This window comes from Hippoglossus hippoglossus, chromosome 9 (genome assembly GCF_009819705.1).
Source record: "Hippoglossus hippoglossus isolate fHipHip1 chromosome 9, fHipHip1.pri, whole genome shotgun sequence".
In the NCBI taxonomy this organism is placed as follows: Eukaryota; Metazoa; Chordata; class Actinopteri; order Pleuronectiformes; family Pleuronectidae; genus Hippoglossus; species Hippoglossus hippoglossus.
This window is the reverse complement of record NC_047159.1, coordinates 14,945,143-14,957,843: the sequence shown is the minus strand read 5'-3', so window position 1 is coordinate 14,957,843 and position 12,701 is coordinate 14,945,143. Positions and strand designations below refer to the sequence as shown.

At 42.9% G+C, this 12,701-nt stretch overlaps 1 protein-coding gene across 1 annotated transcript in view; it reads right to left on the bottom strand.

The window, feature by feature from the left end:
* LOC117767458 (GDNF family receptor alpha-2-like) overlaps positions 1–10,884 on the bottom strand; it is a 53,884-nt gene extending 43,000 nt beyond the window's left edge. Inside the window, exons 1-2 of the mRNA XM_034595101.1 lie at positions 10,179–10,884; positions 8,642–8,998 (exon numbers count right to left, since the gene is read on the bottom strand). Of these exons, the coding sequence (XP_034450992.1) occupies positions 8,642–8,998; positions 10,179–10,230 (409 nt within the window). The 5' untranslated portion in view covers positions 10,231–10,884. The remainder of the gene's footprint in view (positions 1–8,641; positions 8,999–10,178) is intronic.
* Between the last annotated feature and the right edge of the window lie 1,817 nt (positions 10,885–12,701).

Sequence of the window (12,701 nt, the reverse complement as noted above, 5' to 3'; positions counted from 1 at the left end):
AACTAATTCTGTTTTATATTAATTACACACAAAGAGAGCTTAGCACAGCCTGAGCAGCCTGGGGCACAGCCGGAGGTCCTCTGCAGAGCCCCGCTGTTTGTTGCATGAACTCGGCGCCAGACAAAAGGTGAATGAGCCTTTGCAGCTCAGATGAGCAGAAGTACGAGTCACTGGAAACTGAATTTGAATCATTTATGTTTGAATTTGAACAATTGACTAAAAAAATGAATTTGAATAGCATAATTTGAAATTGAATTCATTATTCTGGAAATTAATTCTGATACACATATTAATTATGAAAATATAATTAATTTGCTTTGAAACTGTATTTGATTCTCTCTCTCTGTATACTTCCACATTCAGTTGTTCCAGTTTCAGTTTACGGAGACGTACATCACTGAGGAAGCGCAATCAGGTGCTGAATCAGACCTGCCTCTGATTGGTTAATCCCTTCCATTTAATCTGAAATACCAAAGCAACACTAGACCTAAAACTAAATTAATCAGTAATCTGTCATTGAGTTTATGCTAACAATGTTATAATATGTTTAATTATTAATGATTTATCTTAAATTACTGATAATATAATTAATTGTTAAGTAGTTTCAAACTTTCTCTGCTTTACAAACCTGCATCTACAATGAAATGTGAAATGAGTTTATGTTACAGTTCTTATCCCACTTCCTTCTTTCTTATATTTGGCTTCTTTTGATTAATAATTGCTTGACATTTAAATTGCTTTCTACTGTGTCCTGTAAAGCACTTTGTAACTTTGTTTTCAAAAGTGCTCGATAAATTAAGTTTATTAATATCATTATTCTTGCCGTCCTGCTGTGCTGTGCTGCTTAATCACATTTAACCTAACAACATTAATGCTGCATGTGCCTTACGTTAATGGGGAAATAGATCTTAATGTTGTTTGTAAAACATTTTTCAGCAACATGACTTAATAATAAAGACTATTACCTGTTGCAAAGCCAACCAAGCACCAATTACAGCGTTCGTGCTCAAAAGAATTTCAGGATTATCATCTAACTTGTCTTATTACCTTGATTTATCATTCCTTAGCTTTAACGTGAGATTACTATATGAAATATAAGTTAAAACAATGCCTCATACTTAATTGTTCATTTTCCATTTTCCAGAATCACAGTCGCAAAACTTGTAACAATACCACAAATGCATCTCTCTTTGAATTGTGCTTAACAGAACACAAGTCAAAGCATAAATTCAGTTAACGTCTCTGCTTTTGAAGTGATATTGACATTTTAAACTCAATTTCAAACCATACAAATAGAATATTGGATTAGCCCAGAATAATATTTGAAGTCACAATTCCAATCCAGTGTGGGCAAACACAGCAGAGAAAATGAGAGCTGAAATTCCCTGCCTTCCCTTTGGCAATGTTCGAATGTAATGTTAATATAGTTACACACTCGCTAGCCTTAAATCAGCATTTTAATACCCGGTGTCAGGTACTAAAGGTTGAATACAGTGTAAATCCTGGAAAACTTTCAGTAAAAACTGCTATCATCTTTATGGCATCGCAGCATATTGGGGGAGAGCATTAAAACAGGCAGCAGCAGCACAAACCAATATATCAGCCTTTCTTCACCATCTTCTTTTTCAGATGGGCACGGATGAATAGAAAACCTCATAAAGTCACAGCTTAAACATCCAATATTTAGCAACTTAAGTATTTTCTGTAAACATGATTAGTGCTGCGGTGTAAATAATCTAAATGTGCTTTGAAGTCCTTCATATGGACGAAAGAAAACCGTGGCCGTCTTATTTCAACAAGCGGTGATTTCAATTAATGATGCAGAGGGCGAATGAGAGAGGGAAAAAAAGAGGGTCGCCATTCTGTGAAGACAGCCGCCACGGCCTGGTAGTTTGACTTCTGCGATGCACATTCATTCAGCAACGCCGTGAACCTTTCTGTCAGGGGTGAGTCTTAATGCCCACATCATGACAGTATTCACTGAGCAGAATGGCCCGTCACTCACTCCCCCCCTCTGATAGAGAACCTGAGAACTCACTCGACTATAAAAGGCTAATCTAAACTCGCCGCTACCTGCTCTCCCCCCCCACCCCGTTTCACTGACACACTCCATACGAGCCGCGCGGTGAATGGGAGTCATCTCGGGCAGTTCACCTTACAGTATAGAAAATCATTAGACAGATTTACGAGGACAAACAGCTCCCGTTTTGTCGTCGTATTTCCACATTTTGGGATGAGGGATGAAAAGGGGAGAAAGAGGGATGAAGAGGACGAAAGAGCTGAGAGACCTTATTGATCCCGTCCAGAAGCTATTGGCAGGTCCCTTCCTCTGGTGATGAAGTAGCCACCTAGCGAGCGGCGGCCCGGGTCTCCAGCGCAGGGAGGGAGAGAGCAGGGAGGACGTACTCAGCATGCAGGAGCCTGCCTCCCGCCTCCCGCCTCCCCTGACATGCAGGGCAGGCAGGAAAAATATTCTCTTATGACAGTGGATGGCTAAGGTAATGACCAGTGACTGCTACTATTGCTCATAGTAATGATGGTTTCACCCAGGAATACTGTGTACCTTTGTACCCCCCCCTCCCTCCACCTCGCAGAATTTTCTCCCGGTGACTCTCTCTTTCTCCATCTCGCTCTTTCAATCTTTGGTGTCTCTCTTAAATTTTCTCCGCCCCTTCATCATTTATCTCCTGTCTCTTCTCCATTTCCCCTCTCCGCTGCCCAAGTGTCTTCATGATGTGCGCAGCATTCTTACTCACTGTCTGATATATGTGTAACGTCCCATATAGGGCCAACTTGTGGCATTAGCATGAGGCAGTATTGAGAGGGTGACCTTTGTAATGCTGACATTCGTGAAAATGGAGAAAATAAATCATTCCACCAAATTGTCCGGTGTTCCCCTACATCGTTATGTCTCCTTTCACAATAAGCTGGTGTGGTCCACTGGTGGAGCTCGCCTTCTACCTTCTCTCCACATTTAAAGTTGTCTCGGCTAATTAAACTGCTCTGAAAGGTCCTCACAAAAGATCTTCGATTCCTACTTTGCGACCGGGGGCTGCGGTTTCAAAGCTGGGGCCATGAAATAATGTATGTGGTAGGTGTGGAACTTATCGTTTAAATTACCAATTCTGCGGCGAACCGGCTGCCTACAGCCACACGATGCCTGGGGCCCAATTGTGAGAGAGCCGTGCAGCAGCCAATGTCTCTTTCTTAGTAATTAGTTCTTTTATAGATTCAAACTGCTTGACGTTATTGCCTCACACTGACACAGTCCTATTCAGAAACCACCCATTATCCATCATGAACGGCTGCATTGACGCATTGAATTCAGCTGCCATTTTCTGTTAGACAATATAATTAACAGGTCACCATTAGCACAATTACTGATAGCGGACAGACTGGCATTTAAGCTAAACAGGGCAGGCAATAGCTTGGAGGCAAGCTGCAACGGTAAACGGTAAAAGAAGGGAATTTGACCCTGCATCATGTACCTTCAGGGCGTGAGGCAGATTCACACTTAATAAAAATAATGTGTTTTGAAATTTAAAAGGCTTCAGAGACGAAGCTGCCACCACCTGCAGAAATGTGTGAAAATGCTCTTTAGCTGATATTTCGAGAAGACACATCAAGCAACACTTGATGACGGCGCTGAGTCACGTTGTGGTCACGCTGAGGCGCTGCGCTGTATCAAGCGTTGCTCTCAGCAGCAGCACACGGGGTCCAGCACTGATGTAGTCGACGCTGGAACACCTCTCAGAGATTCAAAGGGCCTCTCCGTCAGAGCATTTTATGAGGTTTCTGGTCCGACTTGGCTAAAGGTTGAACGATTAAGTTTTCGGTCTCCAGATAGACTCCACAGTTTATTTTCTAATAGCGATGACATTTCAAGTTATGAAGTCTGAAGGAGCAGTGAACTTCCACGAGAGTTGTGCATGTAGGAGAGTTTAACACAGAGGTTGGAAGCCAATACATGATCGTTATTTACTGTGTGACTCTGAAGTTCACAGCACTACAAAATGACACCAGCCTTTACACCGACCGACATCTCAACACCCACACTGTCTACACCACAAACAAGTGATGATGCTTGGTTGATGTGTTGCAGCATTGATCTACACACGTCTTTTATCCTTCATCATTTTGACCCATTGTTTGATATCCTCCTTTTTCTAATCATGTTCATTTCTCATAAACACTCATTTAAAAAAGTTGCATACTTTTCTGTTGCTAAATGAAATGAAACCTAATAAAAAATAACTTTAGGAGGAAAAACCTTTTCATTACCTGAGAGGTTTTGTTTTTACCTCAGTCCAATGCTTTGTTTTTAGGTTGATTTGTTTGTTTGTTTGATTGTTTTGTTATATCCATTTTTTTTTATCCAAGATTATGCAAAAACTGCTCAATGGATTTCCACAAAACTTGGTGAAATTGTGGGTCGTGGACCGAGAAAGAACTCTTTTGGGGAAGGAGATATTTCATTTCAATTTCATTTTCTTTAGCTTTGCGATTGAGGATTTTTTTTAAATTATTATATATTTCACGGTTTTGTTGCCGACCAGAATAAAAATCCAGATCTAGTGAATTTAGATGTGGTTTTATAAAGGACTGTTAAACCTTGGTATGTGCTATAGTCTAATGACTCAGTAGGCCACTCACCTGATGTTCAATACGATAAAAGTGGACTTGAGGTTTATCAATTATTTTAATTATTAGGGTATATTAAAGTTATCCATTTCAAACCTGAAAAAACTATTTCGAATCACAAATTACATAAATAAAGGTCATAATAACTAATGTGGCTTTCTTCAATTGTGTTAGCTTGTTATTGTAATAAAGAAGCAGCAAAGTATTTGAAGATGCCAAGGTCAATTTGAATGTTTGAATAACTGATTTTATTCCCATCATTGAAAGCATTTAAAGCCTCAAATTCACCTGGTGAATACTTCTGATGTGATCTATTGTCGTTCAGTTGACAAAGTCTTTTTCATCTAAAGAATAAAGACCTTTAAGATTAAACATGCAATAATGGACACATTTAAAAAGAAATTCTGTTTCAAGTGCAAATGTCTCAGGCTCTCAGGCAGGTGATGTTCGGGAAGTGTCCCTGCTTCACTCACATGTTGAATAATGTGTTGTCTGGTTATTAAAAAGTCTCAATTGACACTTGCTAACTCTGAGCCTGCATACATTTATATTATTCATATTTCCCTTATATCTAATTGGGTTTAAAAGCAACGTCCTGCCCATGACACAATCTGAGTGGCGACACATTGTAAGTGATAGCCGTATCAACACTGAAAGCTACTGTGTACACAGACAGGCACAGAGGGAAGCATTTGCAGAGTGGAGCTGTGTGACGGAGGTTAGGACGCAGATATCGTAGAAGTTCCAATAAACAACACAAGGTTATAAACATGTCATTTGTTGATCCAACACATTGAGTGGACCTGAAGCAACAAAACACACAACCAGCAGAAACCAGAAACTGTAAATGAGACGATACGCAACACATCCGCATGAAGGGTCTCTCACATCTTTTTAAGTAAGTGAAATGACTTGTGTGAAAAGTGTACAAATACAAAGTAAGTCCATAAAAATTTGTTGAGTAAATGTTAAAATATTACATTTTCTAAAAGGGGGACAGGAATTTTATATGAAGATAATAAAAATAATGTATGATAAACATATTAATGTAAATTAAAGAACATATTTAGGTTACCAGGCATATTTGTATTGGTATTTTAACGCGTGTACCCAGTTTGAATGTCGGATCACACTGAAAATGTTCACCTTTTATTAAAAACTGTTTTAGAGAGCTGTTAGATCCAGCAGCACGAACACAAGATGCGTATTCAGCCTTCTCTCGTCGATACAAATGGGGGGGGACAAGGGAACAGGAACACCTGGACACCACAGCAGGTGTCCATAGATTTTATGTAGATGGAGTTAATTTTATTCAAAATGTTTACACCAGCACTTACATTTGGAATATACATTTATCAGTTCCAAATATTGGTCGCCTTGATTACTAATAAACATTACATTTAAAAAAACACATCAGTCATTCCCTCGTCCTGTCTTCTGTCCCTACACTTTTGTAAAAGCAACTGACTCTTGCTAATTTTTACACTGGTTTGCTTCGATCGATGTGTTTGTATGAATGGAATTTTTACATGATAAGATGTGAGATTGCAAGTACCCTCTTTCAGAGTGTGGAAGATGCCCTAGTTTCCTCCACTGTGTCACTGCAATGCACATTCATGAATTTGGGGTCAGAGCATCTGAGGAAGCGCTGAATGCATGGGGGTGTTTGTTCTGCAGTTGATTTCATATATACACAGACCTATCTGCAGAATTTCTTACTCCACCTTCAAAGATAAATCGTTTATTCAACCTCAGCCAGAACGTTAACTTATAAAAGATACGAATATACATACTAACTAAGATATTGTAATAACCTTGCCCGAGGCAGTGGAGGATCAGTGTGCGGTTAGTGTAGGGCTGGTCTGGGGGCAGGGCATTGTTTCTGATCGACATCAGCTTTCTCCTCACAGACGCGGCGGTTTAGCCCTCGAGCTTGCCGGCCGACTCCCTGCCCCTGGTCAACGTGGGTCACAGGAAACATACCAAGTTCGAGCCGGGGTGAAATTTCACTCTTGGCTTTATATTGGTCTTAGGCTGCAGCGATATGTGCAAAGTGACTGAATATGTTTGTCTTCAGCCATCAGGCACACAGCGCCCACTCCACACACATATATACGAATCACAAAGTCTACAGGCTTTCATCAATTTTTATATTTCTCCCTCGCACACACCTGCGTCCTTCATCTCTCCTCATTAACGTCAGTAAAATGAAACTCTCAAAGTTACATTGCAACTTAACAACTACATAGAGACCTTCCTGTTTTGTCAACAAATGATTTTTAAAGTGGTTTAGCACCGTTTCAAGAGGGTCTGCTGGGATTCAGCCCCCTGTGTTTGTTTCCCGAGATGGATGTTGTACATAGATTGTTTCCAGTTAACAAAAGCCTGCTTGACTGCACAATGGATCGTGATTAGATTAAAGCTGCACTGTAAGAGCTTTTCGTTTGTGTTAAAGTGGGTTTTATCTCCGAGGGTGACAGAGCCAAAAACGGGACACTGCTGAGATGCATTCATTGCAAAGTAACACAAGCTCTGTGAAGGGCACACTGCAGGCACAGGAGGTCTCTATCCTTAATAGCCAGACAACTTACACGACGAATCCAAGTTAAAAAGACACTGAGAGTGATGCGGCGATGTGAGAAGGAAAGGTGAGGGAGAGGCTCAGACGGAAAACAGACGGATCATTACAAAGGAAGAAAGTCAGTAAAGGAGAGGAAGACAGGAGGGGAGAGACGCCAGGCCTGCGGAGCATCCATGTCATTACATTTCCCTTGAACCCATGTCAGGGACCCTCTGCTGCCATCAGCCTGATGAAGCGTAGCTGGTGCTATGAGCAGTCGGCCCGGCAAATCACTTCATGGATCACAACACAAAAGCCCAGAACGCTCAGAGCTCAGAGACTTTGCAACGCTTCCACCACCACCGCCCCACGTGTCAAAACAGCTGAGTACATTATGTCCTCCATGTTTACATGGCGTGACACCGGAGTCACGGCGGGTTTGGCCGGCATTGAGAAATGTCGCTCTGGGGTTAAGGTCCCTCTTTTAACCTGATCTCAAAGGGCGCAGCATCTCCAGGGGCTCTGATCCGGTAAGATTTGTCTTAACACGAAACACTGTGTGCTTTTCACCCTTAAGGATGCGTACAAAAGTAATGACGGTCCAGCCGGCCGCTTTATGCTTTCTGAAGGTATCGCAGCGTAAAAACCAGAAGGTTCCAACGTTACAACAAGAGTGCTATTTTATGTCCTGTGTAAGTGGACACATAAAGGGCACTGAGCTATACGATTATAACCTAATTACATGGTAATATGGAACACTTTAGGTGAAAACCAATAAGTCTGCCATAACAGGTCTACCTAATGTAATCCCATTATAGCTCCATTACCTTCAAGAGGCTGAGCAAAGTGGGAAAGCATATATTTTTCATCAGGGGCTTCTGGGCATCACTATAAGAAGGCATCAGGGAATAAGTCATCACCAGTGGGTGTTCTGCGTGTCTTTCTTGTCTTTGCTCCGTATGTGCTCTGGTACTTGAGATTAGAGGAGTCATTTCGAATAGATTTCTATAACGTGGCAGAAGGAGCCATTAATATCAACGGAGGTATGTTGCACTTGTACAGCCACATAACATTTCCTGCATCGGTGCACATGCATCTCGTTGTACACGTCATGTTGTACGTGACCGTGAGGCTCAGGTAGGGCTCTGCAATGCATACGCAGTTAACACCAGTGAACGTGACGTGAGCTGAATTCACACAAAGGGAAAGCACATTAAGGGAAATGACACCAAAGACCTGCAGCCTTCACAATCAGCTGCCTGGTTAAAAAAAAAAGAGTTGAAAAACCAGCTGCTAATTTCACATGAATCCATTTTCGGTTTTACAAAGAAATCCTGTGACTTTAAAGAGGTGTCATTATAAAACAGGGCCCTGACATTTCCACACAGCTCATTGTGATGTGAATTTTGTGAGGTACACAGAATCATAAAGTCCTCCTACCTTCGGTGAGTCCCATGTGGATGGTCCAGTAGTTCTGCAGACACTGCAGCTCCTTCTTCATGCCCCTCTTGCAGCGGCAGTCGTACAGAGGACTGACCAGCAGCACTTCCAAGGCGGCCTGGCACTCCCTGTTGTTGTCCAGCATGGCCTCCTTCTCCTTGCCCACGAGGCACTGGCGCATCACCCGGTAGCGGGAGCTGCAGTACGGGTTCTGGTTGCACATGTCACTGGCCTGGATGCAGTCCACCCATTCTGGCTGAGCGCCGGGCCCGGAGCCGGGGCCTGCAGACCCTGGAGCACTGGTGCCCGGGGACACGGACAGAGCTGAGGGGCCTTCCCATGAACTCGCCTCCACATCTAGGTGGAGACAGGGAGAGAAAAGCGGGGGTGACAAGAGAAAAGGGGGGCTCAGAATCTGCAAATGAAGGTGAGAGGGATTTTGGGTGATTCACTGTAACATATCCTATATCATGAACTTGATTTCATTCATGAAACAGGTTGGATGAGGGGCCTTTAAATAGGTTTGATGGCCTGTGCATGCCCGAGCATCTCTGACATTCAGTTACATTCTTGCAGGTTCCCATTAGTCTTAGACATGTCAACGTGGGGTCTTGTTATATCTTGTCTATGTTATATTCAGTGACCTGTGGCTACCTGTAGCCTGCTCACTTTAAAGCCTCTGAATCCGACTACACTGCACCTTGCACATTGGTATGAGAAGGATTCAGTCATTATCTCAAGACCCTTAATTCACACCGAGCAAACAGGGGTCCACAGAGCACAGACACAGATGCTGGTGTTTGACATGAGTCAAGATTCAAACGCACCTTCGCACAAAAAAACCCCACCAAAGTACAGAGGGTTCTGGTGGAATGACAAGAGAGACCCCTCGTGGTGATGTTTAGCATTGAGCTTGGAGGAGAGGAGGCGATACTGCATCAGTATCTGACAGCAACGGGTGAGGGAAGAGTGACATGAAGTTAACAGCGGATTTATTTTATCAGTCAGGTGATTTATAATGGGAGGGCTGGCGTTGGTGAAGGAGGATATTGATCCTGATAATCCTGATGATGGTGATAATGGCGATGATGGTTTTTCTTATATTCAATCACAAGTGTCGAAATTAAAATTCCAAAGATATTTTCCATTTATTTAAAGCTGTTTTATGCTGTTATAAAATTTTTTTAAAAAGACTATTTCTGTTATGTAAACTGTGGCTGTTTAACAGATCCAGCAGAAGTGATCACACAGACCAAGTTCAGTGTGCAGCTCTGGGTGACAATTACTCATAATCTAATTAAACCATCCGAGGATAACATGAACACCCATCAGCATTTTTCTGCGCGTAAAAGCCTTTTCTATTCTTTTTTAAACCACACACGTAATAACCTTGTGTCCTCAAACAACTCCAGCTTGACAAGTGCAAACACACCACAAAAATGCTCCCTGGGAATAATTACTGCTGTTAGAATTTAGATCTATGAGCCACAGAATTGCACGCAGTTGTACAAGCGACGTGTTAATTCCCACTTCTCACCTAAGAGCAGCAGAGAGATGTAGACGCACATCCACACAGAGACAGACTTCATATCGGCAGCAGAGAGGAGTTGGGCTCCAAATATGTGAGACAAATATTTCCACCTTGTGAGAAGGTTAATTCCACTCTTCAGCTCCTTCACCCGAATGTAGGATTAAATTAGGGGGGGGGGGGAGTCAGTATCCTCGTGCAACTTCAAATTAAAGACCTCCAGAAAAAAAAATCCTCGACTCCTCCAATAATAATAATAATAATCCACAATTCTTTTCTTTTTTTCTTTTTTTTTATAACGCGACGCACACAAAATCCTCCTGATTTTGAGAGGGTTGGGGGGGGGGGGGGGGGAAATCTATCAATCTACAGTCAATCAATCCATGAGAGCAGCTTCTCGGGGTCCGTCTGCGCTCCGGTCATTACGCCAAACTACTGAGACTTGATCTCTCCGCATCATCTGCGCGCTCCGGCTGCCCTGTGGAGACGATCTGTGCGTAAAACATCCCTCGAACTGGCGCGAAACGGTGCCTCAGCGACGCAGGAATCTGGAGGAACTCCTCTGGAAGTGCAACCAAACCGCGGACTCTCGTTCTGCCTCCCCTCCGCCAACTACACTGGCTCCCTCAAAGAAAGGGAAAGAAGAAGCTGTGCGGTGCGCTCCTCTGGAGGGAGTGAACGCTTCTTACGCACCGACTGCATGCGTGTCGAGGCATCGCAGCACTTTATAAAGAGGAGTTTGTGGGAGCCGGCAGAGGGCGCTGCTGCAGGTGGGGGCTTCTCATTGGCTCCATAATAAATGTTGCTGTGTAGAGATTACCTCCATAGTCCTTCCTGTTGGGAGCCAGGGAGGGGAAGATGCACCTCTGGTCCTGAGGAATGAAATTGTGGCGACCTGTATTTCCTCCTTCAATTGGCCATGTAGGACTTCACGTGAAAAGCCTAAACAATTTCTGTGATTCATGTTGAATATATCCTCCACACACGATCACTCCCTCTTTCATAAGGTGGTCTGCCTCAGAATGCACGTGTAGGAACGAGCGTGCCACAAACGCAACACACCACGAGAAGAAATAATAAGTGTGTTGGCTACTTGCATTCATAGCATGAATATCCAGTCATCCAGCAAATAGTGGATCCTCTCATCAAGTATTTAGAAAGGCCCCTGGGCCAATCAATTTTTGGCCGACTTCATTCCAACAACCCATAGAAATGTGCAAATGATTTTTAAAGGGGCAGGGTTCAAAGGTGGCCTCAACAATGATGAGGAAAATGTCATCGTTCATTTCAGCGATATCCCAGCGCCTCACACAACATCTGCTTCCGCTGATTGAAAGAACGATTAAAAAAAAAAAAAAAATGGGCACAATGTCTCACATTATATTTGCGTTTGCAGGAAATCAGCCCACAACCCACAGAATCTGCCATTTTTCAAAGTGGCTTCACATTAAACAAAATGACTTTGTTGTGCATCGCTGCTTAAAAAGTGCCCGGAATGTCATAAATCTTCACAAATCTTGAAAACAAAGTCTCTATTTAGAGGCTGTGACAGTGACAAACTGCGAGTCCACTGGCTCATAATGATGTTTGACTGTCAGCCCAGGCTTCCATCCAAGAGGGAGAAGCGCTCGCTCTTATAATGGCAAAATCAGCCTCATTCTGCCTATATTGGCCTGGGCTTATTCTCGTCTCCCCCCCCAGAGTTTGAAGCCTCTGTCATTATTAGGACACTGAAATGCATCATCCACCGCGAACGTATTTGTCCAGCATTAATGCGGCGGTGGCAGATACATCCCAGTCTTTAAACACAGTGCGTATTCCAACGCAGAATTACATCCTTTTGCCTTTTCAAGCAATCACTTTCAATACCAGACTAATTTTCTTCTTTTATTTTAGGACATAACAAAGAAGGCGTTAAGGGATTCAAAGTAATCATTCACTGAAGAGCTGTTGAATAAACTTTATGTGTTTTACAACCACCTGAGCAGCAGGCTCAGGAGGAGGAAGGAGTTTGTAATAACACCAGAAGGAATTAAATCAAGACAGAAACAGAAGCCTCAAATTCTGACAATAAAGCAGCTAAATTTGCATTGTGATTTTTTTTTCGATCTCTAATAGTGCAATGTGGGTAAATCCTCTCCTGACATTAGTTTTTCTTGTTGTGGTCCACTGTGGGAGTTTATTCTTGTTGACATTGCACGATTCACCCCCTCCAAGGGTCTTTTAATTGCTCCATTCTGACTTCATGAAGCATTTGCAGTGTTTTGCATGTACAATTAAGAGAGAGGCCCACAGAGAGCCGAACGCACGTGCACGGCTCCCCGCTCACACACTGCTCACATAAATCAACATATACTTATGTGCACAGGGGAGGGGGAAGCGCTCGCGGACACGCTCATGCAGATGCACATAATCTGTATGTCAGATAACTGTGCTCCCACAAGATGGCTCAAGACCGTGAAGATAGGGAGTGACAAATCTGGGTATGGGAGACATTGTTCCCGCTATTGAGGGAAATCAGCGCGTGCCTCT